At 40.9% G+C, this 22,165-nt stretch overlaps 2 protein-coding genes across 2 annotated transcripts; both read left to right on the top strand.

The window, feature by feature from the left end:
- Positions 1-1,193: 1,193 nt before the first annotated feature.
- On the top strand, positions 1,194-20,944 carry nptxra (neuronal pentraxin receptor a). The gene is made up of 5 exons (XM_072369254.1): positions 1,194-2,238; positions 14,382-14,664; positions 15,121-15,353; positions 16,565-16,744; positions 17,116-20,944. Exons 1-5 carry the CDS (start codon positions 1,528-1,530, stop codon positions 17,344-17,346), a joined length of 1,638 nt encoding a protein of 545 aa, XP_072225355.1. The 5' UTR covers positions 1,194-1,527; the 3' UTR covers positions 17,347-20,944.
- LOC140273099 (uncharacterized) lies at positions 5,710-7,050 on the top strand. Its single transcript, XM_072368620.1, has one exon. It carries the CDS (start codon positions 5,803-5,805, stop codon positions 7,048-7,050), a length of 1,248 nt encoding a protein of 415 aa, XP_072224721.1. The 5' UTR covers positions 5,710-5,802.
- Positions 20,945-22,165: the final 1,221 nt, after the last annotated feature.

Raw genomic sequence — 22,165 nt, 5'->3', positions numbered from 1 at the left:
GCAAGAATGATCAAACAGCAGACACTTGAGAGGATACACAGTGAACGCATCATTTAAACAGCGATATATGAAATGAAGATTCTGAAAAGTTTTTTGTTTATTGTAGAACAAGCACCATTGTGTCACTGAAAAGAGACTTAGCCACAAAAGATGTAAAACAACCAAATAATTTAGATTCGAAGAGTGCTTTAAGACTTCTAGTAAACTAACAGATTCCATAGTGGTTTACCTCCACAGGCCTGCTTTTACAACTCAGTTGGCTGAAAATTTGAGCATTTTATAATGCCGAGTCTTGATTTAATTCAAGAAGCCAACAACAAAAAAAAATGCAATATGTTGTTGGCTTCATTTAAATACAAATGAGTGAAAATCAGACTTCAACAGTCTCTTATGTCATAGTATAGCTGCCACTGTCCTGCTCCCATCTTGCAACCAGAGAGCTTGAGCTATTTCTGCTGCACACGTCTGAAGTCCCCTCCTTCCTCCCGCTTTCATCCTGAATGAGAGCTTTCGGCCCCTGCAACTATAAAAGGTCTTTGCCCAAAGCCCACTTGTTACGTGTACAAGAGGCAGATCACTTAGTCTCAGTTTTATAGAAATATTAGGTATATCCCCTTCTTTTCTATCATCCCACTGAAAGGAATATCTACTCTGTCTAGTACCAGGTGTTTATGACACACACGTATACACACACACTTTCACACCTTAGAGTTATCGTTCTCATTTCTGCTGCTGCAGCTGTTCCACAGGGAGCCTTGACGCTGACTTATGGCTATCTACACATCACATTACACCACCTCATTATGTGCAGCTCAGCTTGAAAATATTAAATCAAGGGGAGGAGAAGCTCGTTTCCTGATGCACTGTGGGTTTAATGCATGCAGGACATGTCTGATTCAGAGTTGCATTTTCAGTGAGAGCAGGAGTAACAAGAAACGTCTAAAAAAAAGACGAATATCTTCCTGTTTTACTTCAAAATGCCTTCTCAGCACCTGCAGCAACATAAAATCTGATGCGTTTTGCTGTGCCGGAAGACAGCGCAAAGGTTCCATAAAAACAAGTTAGCTCCTGTGGAGTAGAAGGGGGATAAAATGTGTTGGATGTCACACTGGAAGGAGCAGTCCTGAACAGCGTTTTTTTTACGCCCTCACCCCTCCCACTCCGACTCAGTATTAATAAGATGGATTTTGCCTGAATACGCGGACATGCGCGCTGAACAGCGGGAGGACGTGTGGCGCCTTCCCTCTGCTCCTGATGTTTTGTGTTGTCTCAATGATCACTCAATTATGTTGCGGAACTCTCATTTTTTCATCGATTGCTCGCGCATGGAGCAAGAAAAGTGAGGAGCTACCCCCACTCCCCCTCCAAATTTAGATGCTGATCAATATTTTGATCAATAATTTGATACTTTGGGGAGCTTTTTAGTTTCTTCTAGATCAAGAGTGTTAGACTGTTATTAGATTTTTCTAATAATCGATCGCCCCCGCCGCCACCCTGAAGTTCATTGTTATTATCTTGGCCGCCGGGATGGTGGCCTTCATCGGAGCGGTTATCTGCATCATCGCGGCTGTCCACACCGGATCCTCCAAGGCTGCGGCGGCACAACAGCAGCCCTCAACCGACAACCACTCGCTGTATCCGGACGCGGCGGCGCAGACCCCCGCTGCGGGGGGCTCTGTGGCCCGGGTCGGATCTCTGGGCGCTTTCCATGGTTCTGAAACGCCAGATTCAGAGGCGCCTACTTTCAACGTCGGGCTCAGTGGGCTGGATGGGGTCACTGGACTCACTGGACACGACCCGACGGTCAGTCGACTCATCTGCACCCCGATCCCCGCCGGAGAGTGCAACCCGAGAAACTTTCAACAGCAAGCGGATGACCCGTCGCTCTACGCGGGGGAAGATTGGGGTTACCTCCGCACCACCGCGGAGGAGCTCCGGCAGACGGTTCTGCAGCAAAAGGATCAAATATTAACCGACCAGCGGACCATCAGAGAGCTGACGGGGAAACTATCGGAGTGTGAGAAAGGACTGGGCGGCAGAAGCAGCGGCGCGGACAGACGCGGGGACGCTGCAGGGCTGAGAGGAGGCAAAAGTGCGGAGGACACGAATCTGGAGCGGATCATGGTGCGGGACAGCCCGGATTCGGCGCCCGAAGGTGTCCATCTGCTCACCGTTAGAGTTGTGGATGAACTGGAGCAGGCTATCACTCAGCTGAAAGACCGCATCGAGAGACTGGAGGTAAGAGAGTGAAAAAAAGAAAGAAAATAACCACATAATCTAATCTCTGCAAACAACTGTGCAACAATTACAGGTTTTATTAATCTCAAGCATTCTCATTAGTCCATTATAACATAACAGGAGCTTGGAGTCCTAAATAACATTAGATTCATCAGGAGTGGGTCTTTTTCTTTGCTGTAGTAAAACCTTATTAGAATTAACATCCGTGAATTTGTCCCCTTCCCCTAAAACCGTTTGGTTTTCTTGACATGAGTAGTTTATGAGCGCCAAAGATTTTCATTTCTGAATGAGAAATGAAAATCTTCACTTCTCTCTTTGGGCTACTTACAATTCCCAATCAATTTATGGCTGATGTGATTCAGATTAAGGTCATCGCCACCTATATTCAAGTCACATTTTAAAATGTCAATCAGTGATGATGTCTCTGTTTATATGTGAACTCATTGCGTTGGAAAGGTTGCCAGTTCCCTGGTGCCAGGAAAAGAGAATGAAATGTCAAATTCAAAGAGAGATGCAGTGAAGTTGAGGAATGAGGCAGGGAGACAGGGGAGGAGAGAGAGAGAGAGGCGAGGAGAGAGGGGGGATGGGGTACAGCAGAGTATGAAACATGCTCTGCTTGACCAGAATCAGATGATGTACAACCCCATTTTTGGCTAAAGAAATATCATGCATAATGTATGAGGAGCCTATATTTGTTGTTGAGAGCACAGAGTGAATGTGCTCCTCTGCAGCGTTGTAGTCCTCACTCACTTTTATGTGGGACATGAGTGTGTTGGGGGGTCATTTCTTTTGTTTGATCCATTTTCTGTATCGCCACTGCCACAAACAGGAAAGTGATATCAGAGTTTTGCACTTTTTAGGAATTAGTTAACTCCCCTGTGATGGCTTACACACGAAAGGTTTTCACTGATCTCACAACATCAAAGCTAAGCAGTCAGCAGGATGTTGTTGTTTTTTTTTTACCTCATTCACGTACATTGTTTTGTTCCTTTTGCAATCCAAGTCAGCTGTCAGCCATGTTTCCATGAACAGGAGCTACTTGGCCTACTTCAGCAGCACGTTGTGTGATGATCGGGTCAAACATTCCCAGTTTTCTTCTCGGATGTGGTCAGAAATAGTCACGTCAATTAATTAATTGATTCGTGTCCACATAAGTTCATTTTTTGTGCTACTGAACATGGAAATAGCTTCATAGAAAAACACTGTGTCACAGCATTTCTTGAAGCGGTCGCATTTCGACTGTTCGTATTTAATGGGCATGAAGGTCAGCATTTTGAGGTCCGAGATGTAAATATAAGCTGGAAAGCCATAAGCTAACAAACAAAAGATCGGATAACTAGGACTGAATACTTGGCAGAGAGAGAAGGAGTCGAAAGGATCTGACAAAGCACAACTGAAAACCAGGAGCTATATTCACTGAGCATAATCAACAAATGAACAACAGTCTTTTTCTGCCTTATATGTTAAAGTCAACTTTATTGTCAGCTCAGCTTCCCCTTTGAGATAAAAAGGCAAAAACACATCACATCCTTCAGCTGGTTCGCTCTTAGATTTCATATTTGTTCTAAAATCTTACAGCACACCTTCAAAGCCTTAAATGGCCTTGTCTCAAAATACATCTCAGACTAATGGGCCTGGCATGTGTCCTCTTTACCACCGACATCCACAGATACTGCCCTTCTAACTTTTTTGAGATATGGAACTCTTTTCCCACCGTCAGACACACCAAGTCTGTAGTTTTCCTCTTACAGGAACCCTTTAGCTAATGTTTGATACATTCATCACATATTTTATTATTGTATTTTTGTGAAAATCCATTGGACTGTGACTCACCTCATCCCTTCTTATAAGGCACTTTGTAAAATTGTAAATAAAAGTGCTCTACAAATAATACTTAATTATTGTTATTATCAAACATTACTCAGAGTATTCATGCTTTCATATGATTTTTTACACTGTTATTTCATTTTTCTAACACTGTTGCCACTGCTCTGTCTGCCACCAGCTCAGCTAATTTTTCCCTTCCTCCTCTTCTTCACATTTCTCTAAATCTCCATCTATTTTAACCCTGTCATGGTACCACGAGTCTCTCCGCACAGATTCAAGTGTCATTCTGTCTGCCTCCCTTCTCTCCCCCAGTAATTTGTCTGTGGCCGATGCCGTCAATCCTCTCTGTTTCCGTCTCCACACACATCCCTCATCTTTCTCATTCTCTGTTTATCTCATCCTTTCACCTCGCCCGCCAGCTCTGTCTGCCCACTTTCTTCCCTCGGCCCATCTACCTGATGAGAGTGGCGTATTGCTATGCTCTGGTGGTTTGCTTTGCAGCTGCACATGAAAAATGGGAATGGTGCATGGGGAGAAATAGTGTCACACACCAGTAGTTCACTCATATGTCCATGCACAGCTAACACACACATGCATACACACCTCATTTATTCACCATGAGCCATTTTAAACGGGGCAAAAGTCAATCACAGATCATGAAGGAAAACTCAGACAGGAAACAGGCAAAATACAGCATTCAAAAACAGAGTGAGTGTAAAAAAAATCCAAGACTGAGCGACAGGTAAGTCCAAGGCAGAAGGCACAAACAAAGAATTTAGTTTAAGCAAAGGATAATGGGCTGGAAAGATAAGAAAGAACTGGCTGAGAACAACAGAAACCAATGAGTGTGTATGCAAAGTGAGTAATGACTGAACACAACCAGGTGTGGATTGCATTAATAGAACAGAAAACACAAATCAGGTGAGGAACAAGCACGAGGAGCAAAAGAAACGAGAAGAAAGACATCTAGTTGTTTCGAGTCTATGCAAAAAAGGGGATGAAAATCTATTTGAAATGAGAGAGAACTCTTTGAAGATCAAATAAAACTGAAACCGTGGCATGCAGGCTGTTTCTGCTCCATGCCATATCAGATTTAGTGCTCTGGAAACAACTCAACTGGCAAATCAGTAATAAAAAGGAACAAGTCTGCGCTATCCCAAAGTTGCAGATTACTGGGTCGCACAGTAAAAGAACATTAAAAAGTAGCTCTGTGTTCATGACTCTAATGTAAGGAGTCAGCCATGAATAACTCTCTGACCCGTCCTCTTTCTGGCCAGCCTCTGCCATCTAACTGGTATAACAGTAATTATAATATTACTATATATAACTTTATACTATTAATATATATGTTCATTACAATTATTATTTTTTTATTACTACTATTTGTTTATTATTGGTGTCTTGTATGTGGGAGGGGCATGTAGGTGGGGGGCGGGGCACTTTAAAAGCACTTCTTTGTGGGTGGAGCTTGATGACGGAATGTTCCTTTGATGATGTCACTCCAGAATTGCAGGGTATTACAATTCCAAGCAGGACCAGAATTTATCGACTTCAGCCAAGTGCAGACAAGTACGATCAACTGGAGAATTACAGCCAGAGAAATACAGTCTATGACAGTAAACAACAAGTCTTAAAAGACACTCAACAAAATCTTAAAGGAAACTGCTTTAATACAAGCAGCAAAAGGTTTCCACCAAAAGCTTAAATCTAACAAAGCTTACTCAACTGTTTATTGCAATGTCACTGCAAAACAGCTGGGAACGTGTGAACATCCCTACCCAGGGTGTTCAAAACATTGTTAAGAAGCTCAATGACACCCAAAGAGCCAATGAAGCCTTAGAGGTGCAAAATCAAAACCTCAGAGAATTCATCGGTGGTTTGAGGCGTCACATCGTGGATCTGAAGGCTGACAAGAAACAGCTCAGTCAGATCATCGAATACAAAGTCCATACTGAAAAACAACTCGTATTGGAAGTCTCCATGCTCAGGGATGGCATGAAAACCGTGGAAGAGGAAAGAAAGTACCTCCAGGAAGAAAAGACCAAGATGGACGTGAAAAAGAGGAAGGTGTGGGACACACAGAAAAGACTGGACGACGAACAGATGAAAATTAAGCTTGAGTTTCAGAAGGCAAGAAAAGAGATGCTGGACGAAACCAGAAGAGTGCAAGAGACCGTCGCTGAGCTGGAAAAAGAAAGAGCAGATCTGGCATCACTGAAGAAAGATTTAGAAGAGGTGTGGAGGGAAGTAAAAGACGAGAAGAAAAAGATGGAGGAGGATAAAAGACAACACGGGCAGGCTTTGCAAAGACTAGAAGAGGCCACCTTAAAGTTGAAGAAAGAGAGTGAAACCCTGGAAGAGCTAAAGAGAGAGATGAGATGTCAAAAGCAAAATCTGGATGCAGAAAAGAGGGATTTAGAGGAGGAGAGAGCAAAAGTGGAGGAGGAAAAAAGAGAAGTAGAGGAAGAGAAGAGGAGCTTTGAACTGGAGAAGACACAACTGCGGAAAGACAGAAAAGCTCTGGAGCTGGAGATAAAGCAGCTGGACGAGGACAAAAGAGAGTTTGAGGAAAAGACAAAGGAAATGGAGGATGTTCTTCATCCACCAATGTGCACTTTTCAAGAAGACCAATTTGCAGCATATGAAGATCAAACATCCCTCCATCTCTCCACCGACACTTCATGCACATATTTTCAATGGTCTCAGCCATTTTACTATCCTGATTACAGTGAACATGATGCTTATTCATCCCTGCAACTGTCCTCTGACCCTACCTTCTATGACCCTGAACCCCTCGGATATTCAGTACCGTCCCTCCAACTGCCTGAAGATCCCTTAACTTTGGGAATCTATACTTCACCAGCAGTTGATTATTCCTCAGATTTTTATGTACATGGGACCTATTCTCCCTTTTATTCATCTGAGGAACCTTCACCATTTTTGTTATATATGAATCCACCCATTTATACACCGTATTATGTATAGATTACTATACACAACTTTCTATTTCTATTATTTATTGATATTATCATTATTTTTATACTAGTAATTGAATTATTTTTATAATATTTATATTTTTATTTATTATTGTATTTTTATATAAATTATTTAAATATAAATATTTTAAAACAAAATTATTCTAAACCGTATACAAATGATAAGAATCATATTTCTAATAATATAATTATTTTGTAATATATTATTACTATTTGTTAATATATTTGTTTATGAATTATTTTTCATACAAAAATGTAAAAATCATGATTCTAAACATAAATAAATATTAAGAATCATATTTCTGCTTATGTCTCTTTGTCCGATATCAAAATGTCGACTGCTTCACTCTGGTTGCCGAATGTTGTTGTAATGGGGCACTGTATCGATATTCCACTTTATGTGGAATATATACATTTTAAGCCAGTAACAACTAAAAAATATAGATATATATGTTCCAGACACAGGCAAAAAATGACCAATGACTTTAATAGACCATCCCAGAGAGGTGGCATTTGCTCAAATAGTTGGAAGAAAATGATCTCCCGTAGTTTTCTCCGAAACATTTTCACTTGATCTTGATGGAAAACGTTAAGGAACAATGTGGAAGATGTTTTTGAGGACTTGAGGAAAATACGACCACGTTTCAACAAGAAACTGAACACTGAGCTGTGATGTGGGTTTGCAGCAGTGTGGCCGTTATCTGTTTAAAACATGCTCGACAAGTATCACGGCGGCGGTGGCTTAGTGGTTAGAGTGGGTTGTCCGATAACCGGAAGGTTTGTGGAGATGATTCCCATTCTCACCACTTAAAAGATTGGTGAACTGACAGCTCGAGGGGTGGCAGTCCACCTCCTTGCCATGGCCGAGGTGCCCTTGAGCATCCATGCTCCAGTGTATATGGCATCTGTGACCCACGGCATGTGTGTGTTCAACAGGTGCCAACCTGGATGGGTTAAATTCAGCGGAGTATTTTCGTGTATTTACATGACAATAAATCTGTTTTGTTGAATTTGTCAATTCTCAATCATTCTGCATGTCAGGCCTTCACCATACACAACAAAAAGGTTCAGATGGGAAAAGATAGAAAGAAAAACGAATAATTAAATAAAAAAAAACATTGTTTCAAAAAGGTGATTTCAACATGTGATTGTAGATTTAGAGTTTTGTTCCAAAAGTAACATTGAAAGGCTGAGTTACTGAGTTGCAAAAATGGGCACAAAATCTTCAAATTTACTGCCTTTTGTCAATATAATTTAAATGTCTTTAAAAAAAAAGAAACAATTATTTTTTCTTCATGTGTAGAGGACAAGGGGCACAAGCCTGAGCTGAACATCCATGATCTCTCATTGTGTTAATTAGCAACAGAAACCTGGTGAAAAACTAAACTGAGCCAAGAATAAAAACACTTGAAACTAAAACACAAAAAATACAAACTCACGTGATGCAATACCATGAGAGCAAACTACATTTAAAGACATAACTGAAGCATGCGACCAAATATGACAGCAAATCATACAAATGACCACAACATAAACCAGAATCTAACACAGGACTGACAGCTCACACATACTGCAGAAAGAATAAGGTCCCAGCTCAACACCACAATATAATAACCAGAAAATGGCTCAGTGAAACATAAAAACTCCCATAACTCAAAGAAAAACCCCATAAACCTTTACAAAGGGTACATTTACAGGTGATCTCACAGCTAATCAGCAATAGGTAATTTACGTGACCGTGTGACCCTTTACGTGACCCTTTGTAAACCCTTACAAAGGCTTTGTGGGTTTGAGGCAGCTGTAGCTCAGGAGGAAGAGCAGTCGCCCCCCAATTTGGAAGGTCAGTGGATCAACTCTGGCTTCCCCGGGCCACATGTTGAAGCATCCTTGTGCAAGACAATGATAAGACACCTACCAATGCATCCGTCAGAGTACGAATGTGTGTGAATGAGTATAACGCACATAGTTATTGACTTAAGATGTGTTGAATGAGTGTGAGTGAATGGGTGAATGTGGCATGTAGTGTTGAAGCGCTTTGAGTGGTCAGTTATACTAGAAAAGCCCTTTGTGGACTGTACAAAGGCTTGTTCAGATGAAACATAAGCATGTTAAAAAATTGGAAAAAACACAGGCATGTAGCATCTTAGAGCCTCAAAAATGCAGCAATTTTCCAATAATTTTTCGAACGTGTGTCACACAAAGCGAGATGTAGCTCTGTTACAGACAGAGGTATGTGACCATTTTTTTAATTATGCTATTTCTGAGCCCTAATGGTGAAACTGCCACGTTTAGTGCCGTGAACAAATGTATCTATTACACACTCTGGTCTGAGACTGTGTTTCACACACAGGAATCTAACAGAGAGCTTGTGCAGAATACAGATTTTCATAAGCGAGAATAATAGCCTTTAGACACATTCTCACTCCAAATGTCCAACTGAGGCATTGTCAATATTTGCTTAAGATGCTATTTAGAAATAAAAACAATTGATGAACATCATGCATCACTGTTTTCAACAAAATATCTTTCTTTCTTAACACAAAACAGTCGTAATGCTGGAGTATAATCCACATTTAGGGGATGCTTATGTGTTATTTTGAAGTAATTTTTTATAAAGCAAATATGCTTATATGGCTTCTGTCTCCATGGCTGTGTGACCCTGTGCATGTGTGTGTTCAACAGGTGCAAACCTGGATGGGTCAAATACGGACGAGTAATTTCGTGGATTTCGTGTGACAATGACTACATGACAATACACTAATCCTAAATGTTATATTTTAAGATCACTATATATCCCGACTTTCTGATAAGAGAAAAGAGAGTGATGGGTGAAAAACATGCTGAAAAAAGGCATTTAATAGGCAGTTTTTCGGAGATTGTCTTTCCTTGAGTTATCTGTTCACGAGGGCAGATAGACCTTTAATGATATTTTAAAGTGTGACCTGTGGTGGTCATGAGAGCAACTACATGTTAAGACTGTGTCAGTGTTTTTAGCTCTAACCATGGTTGATTTCTATCCCTGCCCAAGTAGAAAGGTGTACACTGGGTGGCTCATATGCATTGAGTAAAGTGTGTGTAATTATTTTCAGTATTCCTTTGTGTTTTCTCTATATCTCGACTGTGTACAGTAAAAACAATTAGCTTGGTTAATACACTGAAACCGGTGGGTTTTAGAAGAATTGCAGAATCTGTGGGAAATCAATTTCCCATGTTCTCTCCCTCGTGGTTTGCAGGTACATCATTATGTACCGGAACTTAACGATTTGTTGCTGACTGAATAGGTTAATTCTCTTGGCAGCCTTTGTTATGATTTATACTTATTGAGAAAAGAAATCCCTTTAGATTTGGAGGGAGTTTGTTGTAATTAGGAACTGGATATAGACATTCAATTCTCCATAACAGCAAATGAGTTAAAGTGCACAGCCTCTTAAAGTCATGCCTTGTCAATGTTCTGTTTTCTTCTCTTACACAGACATAAAACTCTAAATAGTACATATGGAGCCATTTTCAGGCAGTGCTCAGGCAGAGGTGTGCTAGTGCAGTGCTCAACAGAGAAATCAAGCTGTGGTAAACTGTGAGGTGCAATATTACGGATTAAAAAAAACGTGGAATTTGAGAGGAAAACATTTACAGAGACGCACTGAGATGATCAGACTCCCTCATCTGTCTGTTCGTTGTGAGGCTGACTCCTAGTTTGCTCAGCTTCACATGAAAACTGCATAGAATGTTTCTTGCTTTTACAGTCAGTACATTTACATGATGTTAGAAAGGAATCAAACTATTGTCAACTAACACTAGACTTTTGAAATACTAGTAAATATCTTTCTCCAACTGAAGTCCTACTAAACCTTAAGGCTGGACTAACTCCAAGGCTCTCAGTGTGTGCTCCCCAGTTCCTTTCCAGGCTCTGACCCAGAAATAGCAGAAATAAGCCAGTATTCATAAGAAGAAGAAGACAGTAACAACAGAGAATTCCTGACAACAGGATGGCAGGATGCATTCATTTTTGGATAAATGAAGAGACTTTATTCGTGCTGTGTCAGGTGAAAGATTTAAATCAACATGGTCCCAATTTCAATTCAATTCAAGAGACTATTGCTGTTGTTAGCTCAGAAAGATCAACTGGACAGAAGCTGTCTAAATACAATTCAGGTTCGAAAGATACTTCTAAAGCTGCTCTACTTGATGATAAATCAGTGATAATAATGGGAAGGATTCCATTAATCTTCTCTCTGATAGAAACAATTTTATTGATGAAGAATCTCATGAAATCATCACTGCTGAGAGTTAAAGGAATACATGGCTCAACAGAGCTCGGACTCTTTGTCAGCCTGGCAACAGTGCTGAAAAGAAACCTGGGATTATTCTTATTCTCTTCTATCAATAATGAATAATAAGCAGTTCTAGCTTTACGAAGTGCTTTCTTATACGTTATTAAACTATCTTTCCAGACTAATTGAGACTCTTCTAAATTAGAGGAACGCCACTGTCTCTCCAGCTTTCTTGCAGTCTGCTTTAACGCACGCAGCTGTGAATTATACCAAGGAGCCAACCTCTTCTGACTGATTACCTTCCTTTTCAGAGGGGCAACATTGTCCAGTGTTGTACGCATTGAAGCTATAGTGCTGTCAACAAGAGAGTCAAGTTCTACTGGAGTAAAATTTAGGTAGCCATCCTCTGTCATATCAGCACATGGCAGTGAAGAAAAGGATGATGAAATCAACTCTTTAAATCTGGTTACAGCATTCTCTGACAGACACCTTCTATATGTAGAATTCTTCTCAGAAACCGTGTAGTCAAGTAATGTAAATTCAAAAGTTATTAAAAAATGGTCAGACAAGACAGGGTTATGAGGGAACACTGTTAACTGTTCACTCTCAATGCCATAAGTCAGCACAAGGTCAAGGGTATGATTAAGGCAGTGAGTAGGTCTGTGAACACTTTGAGAAAATCCAATAGAGTCTAATATAGAATTAAAGTTAATATTTAGGCTGTCATTTTCAACATCTACATGAATATTAAAGTCACCCACTACAATGACTTTATCTGTACTCAGCACTAACTGGGATAAAAACTCAGACAGAAACTCAGAATAAGGGCCAGGTGGACGATACACAACAACAAACACAAGAGGTTTTTGTGATTTCCACTTTGGGTGGGAAAAACTGAGAATCAGAGATTCAAAAGAGCTAAAACTAATCTTGGGTCTAGGACTGATTAGTAACCCTGATCTGAAGATAGCTGCCACTCCTCCTCCTCTGCCTGTGGTTCTAGGAACATGAACATTTAAATAGTCAGAGGGAGTTGATTCATTAATGCTAACATGATCCTCCTGCTGCAGCCAGGTTTCTGTAAGACAAAATATATCAATATGATGATCACAGATCAAATCATTCACTAGCAGAGACTTCGAAGGGAGAGATCTAATATTCAGCAAACCACATTTAATAGTTTGATGTTTTTGTTCAGTTAAAGTTTTTGTTTTAAATTTTTTTTGCACAAGAGGATTTGCTCCTTTTGTGTTTTTTGATTGGGGGGGGGGGCAGCATCAGGTGGGAAGCCGCAGAGAAGTGTGTAAGACTACAACTCTGCATCCTGGTCTCAACCCTGGGATGTCATGTTTTTGGATGACTAATAAATTCGTCCATATTTCTAGAAATTAGAAGAGCTCCTTCCAAAGTTTGATGGATGCCGTCTCTCCTCATCAGACCAGGTTTACTCCAGAAAGATTGCCAATTATCTATGTAGCCCACGTTGTTTGCTGGACACCATCTAGACAACCAGCGATTGAATGAGGACATGCGGCTAAACATGTCATCACTGGTCAGATTTGGCAGGGGTCCAGAGAAAACTACGGAGTCCGACATTGTTTTGGCAAAATTACACACCGATGCAACATTAATTTTAGTGACCTCCGATTGGCGTAACCGGGTGTCCTTACCGCCGACGTGAATAACTATTTTACCGTATTTACGCTTATCCTTACCCAGCAGTTTTAAATAGGATTCTATGTCGCCCGCTCTGGCCCCTGGAATGCATTTGACTATGGTCGCTGGTGTCGCTAATGCCACGTTTCTGACTATAGAGCTGCCAAGTACCAGGGTTTTGTCCTCAGCGGGTGTGTCGCTGAGTGGAGAAAATCTATTATAAACGTGGACAGGTTGATGGTGAACCACGGGCTTGACTTTAGGACTATGACTCCTCTTCCTGACAGTCAACCCAGCCACTCTTAAGTCCCGGCTGCTCGGGATCTGCTCGGGGACGACTAACAGAGTTAGCTACGCTAGGTGGCTCCGCACTGACTAAAGGGGCCTGGCTCGCTAGCGGGTGGTTTTCAACAGTGCAGAGCCGAGCTTCCAATTCAGATAACCTTGCCTCCAAAACTACAAAAAGACTACATTTGTTACATGTACCATTACCACTAAAGGAGGCAGAGGAGTAACTAAACATCTGACACACGGAGCAGGTGAAAGCAGGAGATAGAGGAAGAGAACTGGTAGCCATGCTAAGCTAGAGAACCAGACACACCGCTAAAAAGTGAAAAATAAAAACTAAAGATCTGTAAGAGTGAGCGTTAGAATATAACAAGTATGGGATAGAGTTAACTATGCAAGATGTGTAAATTATAGGGAGAAATAAGGTGATTATTAGTAGTTCAAGAGGAGCGAGAACTGTCACAGTGCACACACACAAAGCAACAGGAAGTGATGCAATACGTCTTACCGCAAAGCAAAGCCGTCAGCCAACAGCATTGACAACATGACAACATGGCTTCATGTCCAAATTTCCCTTTGGCAAAAGGGTTTGTCAAGAGTTTTGGTCTGTGGCATGTAGGTCAATTGGAAAAAGACAAGCTGAGAGGGGGCAAATCGCTTCTTGTCATAGCAGAGTTGGACACACTTCAGTCAATAAATCTATTACCCTCCCATGCTTGCTTACTGGAAAAAGTACATTAGTTCAATCAAATGGCCAAGTCGAGCAATAACCGTAGCTCCAGTTAACTGTGGAGGTAAACATACAGTTCCCAAAACATATTACTTTAACGAAAAGACATTAACTAAACCATAAAGTCAAACCATAAATCAATCCATTTATTTGTCTAACCTGAGGCGTAATGTCATGTTATTAGGCTCCTAGAACCTTGCTGTACATATACATTCAACTCAGAATCTCTCAAAATCTATGGCTGATAATTGATGATGTGTCATACCATGCTCAGTTTCTGCTGTTAACATGGAAAAAAAACTCCTAAAGCCGCTGACTGAAGAGTCTCGGCCAAATTCTGATCCAGTTTTCGTCCACTGTCTCGCTCCTCTGCAGTCAGACATCGGCCCATTTCCCCACAACCGGACAGACACCAACATCTCAGAGGTGCCGAGGGAAGGCGACTTGTCTGGGGGCCCAGAAAGGTCAGCTGGTCCTGGGCACAGAGCTGATGCTGACACACCCTGGAGGATTGAGGACTTGGAGGGGGAGCTTGGGAGGAAGGTGGAGCTGCTGGAGAAAGAGAGAAAAGCCCTGAGGCTGGAAACAGAGAAACACAGACAGGAAATCGATCAGGGCATCAGTAAACTACATCACCGAATATCGGGCCTGGAGGAAGGTAACGTATGTGTGGACATTTTTGAATGCGTATATCAAGCTGTAAAGATAAAGAAGAGCAAAATGAGGGTTGAAGTGCTGATTTGAGGAGCTGATTATAATACAATGGTGTAAGTCGCTAATGATGAGAATTAATCTGGCATGAAAATGACCTTGGAGATTAAATTTTCATTTGCCTTTAATCAAATCAAGCCACAAGGTTTCCGTATAATGAATAAATAATGCTTGAAAGGAAAAAAAAAAAAAAACACATCAGAAAGACTGTGAGATTCATGCTCTTCTTGATATAAGATAACAGACGAGATTTTCTGTGAGGAGGATGAAAATATGCAAGCAGAACATCTATTTGATCTTTTTTCTCCTTTTGCCAAATAACTGTAAATGACTTAACTAACATAACTTTGCATTTTGTCTCACTTTTCTCCTCATTCATGCAAACATACAAACGGTATTGCAGGGCATTCTTTCCCAGAGGGCTACAGACTGTCCTTCCCAGCACGGACAAACTACATGTTCGCTCTGGTGAAACACTCTGTCCCAAAGCTGCGGGCCTTCACCGCCTGTCTGTGGCTGCGGCCCGCGGGGGTCGGCATCGGCACTCCTCTGTCCTACGCCGTTCCTGAACAGCCGAACGAACTGGTGCTCCTGCAAGGTCTGCACACTCCCGCTGAGCTGCTCATCAATGACAAGGTACTGCATGAACCTGCAGCTGCGGGACATCCACTGCATCGTCTGTACCGTCCCATTCTTTGAATTACTCCCTAATCGTAGACTTGAAATGTATATTTCTCAATAGGCACATCATAAAGAGTGCTTGTTTCACAGAACTTTTGAGAAAAGTCCTGTCAAAAATGTCACGTTTAGGTTTGTTACGGAAAACCTTAAACAGGTGTTTGTGTTCAACTTTCCTAAAACACGTTCTCACCCAATCTGTGGTGCTAATTTCATATGAACTGGAAAGAATGTCCGCGTAAAATAACAGGCGGCCGATATATGCCAGGAATTTCACGCTATTTCACAGCTCACTTTATTGTAATTCAGTCAACAACACTACATTACTGTATTTAACTGAAGAATAACAGATGGTGAAACATAGTCATCAGAATCCCACTGCTTTGTCTAGTGATGAGGATTCTAAATCTTAGGTTTTCAAATCATCATTAATATGACCAAACTTTATTATTTTCATATTACGCTTTAGCATCTGATGGATGACAGTTTTATGCTGATAAATTACAGTAATCTACTGTTACTTGTTCACTGATGGCATTACAGCTCAATGTTTCTGCAGAGTATGTAAACTGAACAGTAATTCACAATCATTATGAATTGCAGTGATACCCTGTTTAAAACCCACTGTAAATGTCCATCTATTTCTATCATATGGTCACCATTCTTTCTTATGTAGGGTACGTTAGAAAGGGTGTTAGGTTATAACCTCATTTAGAACTTCTCATTTCTAAGAGGAAAAAGTGCTCCGCATTTGCATGAAATTGAGCAGAAAACATCAAATGGAAAGACCAATTTATCAGACAAGCTAAATAGCCTTGTTCATGTGTTTAAATTAAAGATTAAAGTGCCACCTTGACGGCATTGCAGGATTACGTCGAGCCGTGCTATGGCTTTTGGTATCTTTCAGTGAAATCATTATGTTAATAGACGACTTGGAGGTAGCAGAATGTCTTTAGGGAAGAGGATATTTGGGCCTTGAAGACTCAGAGAAATGAAGATATCAAAGACAGCCCAAATATATTGCGATGCAGCTACATCTCATTTGTATCATGCTTATGCAATTTCACCCCTCGTTTCCCTGATGACACGTTTCTTCTGTAAATGTGTGGAAATCAGGACAACCGCACAACTGCTTCAGACTAATTTCGCTTTTGCTCTCAAATTCCTAGGTGGCACAGCTGCCTCTGAACCTTTCCCGAGGCAGCTGGCAACACATTTGTGTGAGCTGGACCCAAAAGGGAGGAGCATGGCAGGCCTACCAAGGGGGAAAGCTAAGGGGGGAGGGCCAAGGACTGGCTGCCGGACATCACATCAGACCTGGAGGTGTGCTTGTCCTGGGGCAAGAGCAGGTGAGTAAAAGACATGCTTTTAAGAAGAATGACTGAAGAAGAACTTTTTGACTGATTAGAGATAATTAAGGCAAGCAGTGTACTCCACAAAAAACCTTAAAATAAAAGTGCAATGTGTATATGTTGGTCATAAGCAGCAAGGATGACTGCCAAGGGAACCATCATCCAGAGCCAGAAGAACCCTTTCCATATGGTTGCTCTGCTTTGTTGGCTCACTCGCAACCTGCTCCCCTTTCACTGACTCTCACATCTTACCAAAATTCATCTTGCCTTTGGCAGAAAAGCAGTTAAAGCAGAGTGTGTACATATGAAGTTAACATGCCTATTTTTGAATAATTCAATCATCTAACAGTTGTCTCATTCCTCTCCAGGACTCCCTGGGTGGAGGTTTTGACTCATCCCAGGCACTGGTTGGAGAACTGTCCCAGGTGGGTCTTTGGGACAGAGTCCTGTCATCTAGCCAGGTGGCCACCTCGGCTCGATGCGGCAGAGTAACCCAGGGAAGTGTGGTCCCCTGGTCCGAGAACGGGATTGAAGCATACGGTGGAGCAACAAAAGACCCGGGGGAGCCTTGTAGTAAGCACAATAGGAGCTCTCAGTGACTGATAGAGGACAGATCTGAAAGAAGATTCCATCTTCCCAGTTTTAACACTGATTTACCACGTTTAAAACAAATGACTGAGGTATGAGGTGACAGGTGTGTAAAAGCAGAAAGAGTAATGGTTGATGTATTTATTTGATGTGCCGAGAGGCTTTGCAATTATTTCACCACACCGCTAACAATCCAGCTGATGCAAATGAGGACGTCTCCTGGAAAATTTTGCAATGCAGTCTCCATCGGAATCATTTACTCGCCGTTACATCAGGAATCCAATGCAGCGGAGAGTAAATCATTTTACTGGCAACAGAAGATTAAAGATAAGATTAAATTTACTCATAAGTATGATTAAAGCATCCTATTAAAAAGTTGCATTTGGTGTCCTTCAAAGTAAAAGAGCCTTATGATTAAGTGTTGTAAGATTCAAGTTGCACCAGATTACAGTGTGATTTTTCTTCTCTTTTCTCCAACCAAACCAGTTCGAAGACTTAAAGAACACATCAAGTGTACATTTTAGAAGACGAGCCAAACGTGTAAACTTCTGTCTGCTAGCCACAGACTGAAAGCTAACAATATGCTAACAACGACTTAACCCCTTTTCACACAGTTAATTTCAAGGAAGTACGGACGCTCCTTCACTAAGCATCGTGTCCTGTGTAATTGCACATTTTGAGGTAAAATGGGGGTTCAGAAGTTAATCAGCCATTGACACATCTCCGAGCCAGCAACATAGGCAGAACAAAATGGCCTATGTTTAATGTCAAGCCTGCACTGCAGAACACTTTGCTCTGATCAACAACAATGTTCTCACTTAGATGAGGTGGTGTTGAGCCACTTCTGTTTCTTCTGTGTAAATTTGAGAAACAAAGGCAGCCTAACAAGGGCTTCTTATTTGCATGAGTAAGGCATGACCACTGTGTGAAAAGGGCTAAAGTGGTGGTTAGCTAATGACAGTGATGTACAGCTAATAGGTCATTATTTAATCCTTAAAAGGGATTTTTTAAATCTTTTTCAAATGGGGCTGTGTGAGGTAGGCTTATGAGCAGCCAGTGTCTTACCTGCAGCAGACAACACTAAGACTACTCAGCTCGGAGAAGCTGTGACGGGGGAGCTAAGCCATGGGGTACTCAGAGGAGGTCCATAGAAGCCATACGCAAACCTCAAAGATTTCACAGTGGTTCAAGTACTGCTGAGCATTACTTTTGCAAAGATCTAAAAGACATTAAGTGCTTATGGTCCTCTAGGCTTTCCATTCATTTTTACTGTCTCGTTGTAGGCATTTTGAGGTTAGACCAGTTTCAAGACACAGCTGATCAGCAGCAGGATATGTTAGACAGCCAAAATGGGTGCAATGATGCATAGTAAAACCTCCTTTTTACTGCAAAAGTAGAACGTACAGAATACACTATATAGCATCACTCGGACCTTGATGAGTTTGTGAGTCTTAAGCTAGTTCAGATGGAAATAATTTGCTCTTCTGTTGACCCGTTCTGACTAGCTGTTGAACGATTGCCCCTGTAAAATGGATAATTCTTGTTCTAAGTTTTGAGTGAAACAAGTGATTAGCTGTAAAAAATTATAAATGACAGCATCAAATGTAGACTTGAGACTACACACCATAAACTGAATCTTCTGCTAGCTACAGACTAAAGATATGCTACGTCATTGCTATATGCTAGCAATGACGTAGCTCTATTTAGCGAACAAGATATAATGTACAGATAGCTAACAGGCCATTATCTAATCCTTAAGGAAATTATTAAAACAATATCGGGAACTCTTTCTTGCATTTCCAATGCATGTTTAATAGAAATGAACGCATCAGTAGCTGACAACAACTACCTAGCTTAGTAAGTTGTTGCTAGGCTAAGACAAAGCAGGAGAAGAGTTGCTTTGCTAATCTGAATTGCAACAAAATTAACATTTGAAATGCATCTCAGTGCCCATCAGATTATTCAGTACTGTTTTTCATGAGTTCAGTAGTACTTTAAATTTGTTTAATCCAAGTTTAGCCAGCCAGTAGAAGCACAGTCACACAGTTACCAGCACAGCAGCTATTGGATTATGATGGTTTCTGTAAAGTAATTTCCGAAATGTTGAATTTTTCATTTAAACTGTTGGGATCAGAGGAGACAATTCCTTTTTTTTTCCCTTTAAACACACAATAACATTGTTTGCTTCTTTTCTTGAGACAGCCAAGTTGGACTGAATTCAATCTGTTGTTCTCGGCTTTTTCAGCTTCAGAAAGCTGAAGGCGAAATGTGAAAGGCAGAGAGTTGAACTGAAATCCCTCCATGTATGCAGGAGGGTCGGAGTGGAATTAATTAAGGGCTGTGACAGCTTTAGAGTTTGGAGTCAAGGTAAGGTGATGAAAACAGCTGCAGAAAGCGGTGAGAATATTAAGCAGTCGATGGCAAGCCAGGAGTAGATGATGAAAGACAAAGGAAAGGCGAAAAAAGATAGCATCACTTGCTATGAGTAAAGTTACATCGTTTTCACCCTGCATGATGTAATCTTACACGTTTAATGTCTTGTGTCACAAAAGAGGTGAGTCCCTCATGCAAGGTGGCTGTCTTTGTGTTTGTCTCTGAGAGTCTCTTTCATTCCTTTGTCTGAAACTACTGAACAAATGAAAAATGAGTGGAAAAGTCCCATCTCCTGAGAAAACTCCTCCCACTTGCAGAATATTACTCTGCTCTGATGCATTAACTCGTAACTTTACCAGCTTTTGCCACATTTATGTCAAGTTCAAAATATGTCTACTCAAAGAATCCAAACATTTGGCTTAGTTTTAAAGTTTATCTTCAAGCTTAGTGTTAAATGTATGAAACATGCATTAGGACAACTATGTGACCACGCCCAAAAGCGGTGTGACAGCTCATTCAACCTTTATGCACTTCATGCAGGAGTTGGACTGAGTTATAACACACCTTGCTGATCTTCTACAGAACCCACTCTTTCATAATTATTCCTAACCGTTGTATCAGACTTGCTGGTAAACAAATGATTCATTTCTAAAAGGCTGTGTCTCTGTTGCATAAAATTATCCTTGGCGGAAAGTGCCTGTCGGGGTGTTTGTACCCATGTAAACAAATCATCCACTTTATTCTGCCGATGGGAAATTGTCACTGCAAGACATTTTGAACTAATTAAGCATCCGTGAATTCCATAGTAAGGTTTTAAGATTTTAAATAACAAAGGTTAAATAACAAATTTGAGTTCGCGGACACATTACTTGAAACTTCTGCATAGTGCTGCAAAACTGATGCTAAATCAGGTCAAAAATCCTCTTGTCGAGCCTAATAGTGTCTTCGATGATGCCACTGAGTCTACAGCGTTGTTATTGTGCGTCATGCTTGGTGTCAGCTCAACCTTTTATGGGCTCTTTGATAATAGCGTGTCATTATTATGTTTGTGGGTACAGGAACGGAAAACTACTGAACACCTTTTTTTTTCACCGAATGCATTGGTATCTGTCTGTTTTCATGCAGCTGGTAGTTCAATTATTATATGTCCACGTCTTGTATGGTGTTGTATCGTTCTGCACATGTGCTGTGTAAAAATGTCCGATCTTTATTAAAGTTCTAATTTTCAGAAGGAAATACTGCAATCATTTTCTTGGCGTGTGTTACAATTTCACAAGTGAGTCCTAAAAATGAAGTCTGGTGATGATTCAGTGGGCCAGATTAACGTCAATTATTTTAGATATAGATATAACTATATAGATAGATAGATAGATAGATAGATAGATAGATAGATAGATAGATAGATAGATAGATAGATAGATAGATAGATAGATAGATAGATAGATAGATAGATAGATAGATAGATAGATAATCCAATCATAATCCAATCAAACCAAACATTAAATTGCAAATTAGTTCAATTCATACAAAGCCAATTAAAAACAAAAGTTGCCTTGCAAAGGAAACAAAAGAAAGACAAAACTCCCAGTAGAACTAGAACCAGGAAGGATCTGCCTCGACTGGCTCGGGATCGAGAAGACAGGAAAGGGGACAACAAGCATCAGTAAAACCAGGGCAGGGACACTTGCTGAGAAAGAGAAACATTGTTGATAACAACAATAATGTCATATGTAAAGGAAAGTAAAGAGTAGAGTGAGGGCAGGTGCATCATGGGAGGTCCTCAACATTCAACTGCAGCCAGTCATGCCCTCTTAAATCAAGCTGCGGTAAACTCAGGAAAGATGGAGTAGCATCAGTCATGACAAAAAGAAGAAGTTAATGAAAACACCCACGGCCTTGAACAAATGCGTAACAAACAGAGTTTAAGTGAGTGCAGCTGAACTGCACTCCCCGGTACCACAGCCCTGAAACTCCAGCAAAGAGAGATGTGTCACCGACTTAATCTGCCTGATCTCGCCTGTACATCACAACTAAAAGGAAACGCAAAGACCCAGGAATGAAAAACCTTTTATCACCTTAAAAAAAAAGCCCTGTGATGTTTCAGTTCTGGCTACCGTTGTTTGAAATGCACTTTCAGTCTTCGCACCAAACTCATCCAAAGTGCGTGAGCACAATCCCTACGTGGTCGCTCACCTGGAGAAGCAACACAAGCCACCAAGTGGATGTTACTACGACACATCGCACATACATACACATTGAACACATCATACATCCCTTCATGGCAGAGGTATTGGCTTTTAGTGGAATGGCTCATCCTGCCATCCTATATACATCCTTATGACCAAAAAGTGAGTAAAAGGAGTGTAAAGATAGTATCGTACATAGTACATCTACAGCTGTATTGTTACAGATGTAACAATACATCTGTAGATGCCATTTATTGGATCATATTGAATG

The sequence above is a fragment of the Leuresthes tenuis genome, unplaced genomic scaffold (genome assembly GCF_036924035.1).
Source record: "Leuresthes tenuis unplaced genomic scaffold, fLeuTen1.0.hap1 SCAF_17, whole genome shotgun sequence".
In the NCBI taxonomy this organism is placed as follows: domain Eukaryota; kingdom Metazoa; phylum Chordata; class Actinopteri; order Atheriniformes; family Atherinopsidae; genus Leuresthes; species Leuresthes tenuis.
This window is presented reverse-complemented; position numbering and strand designations above follow the sequence as displayed.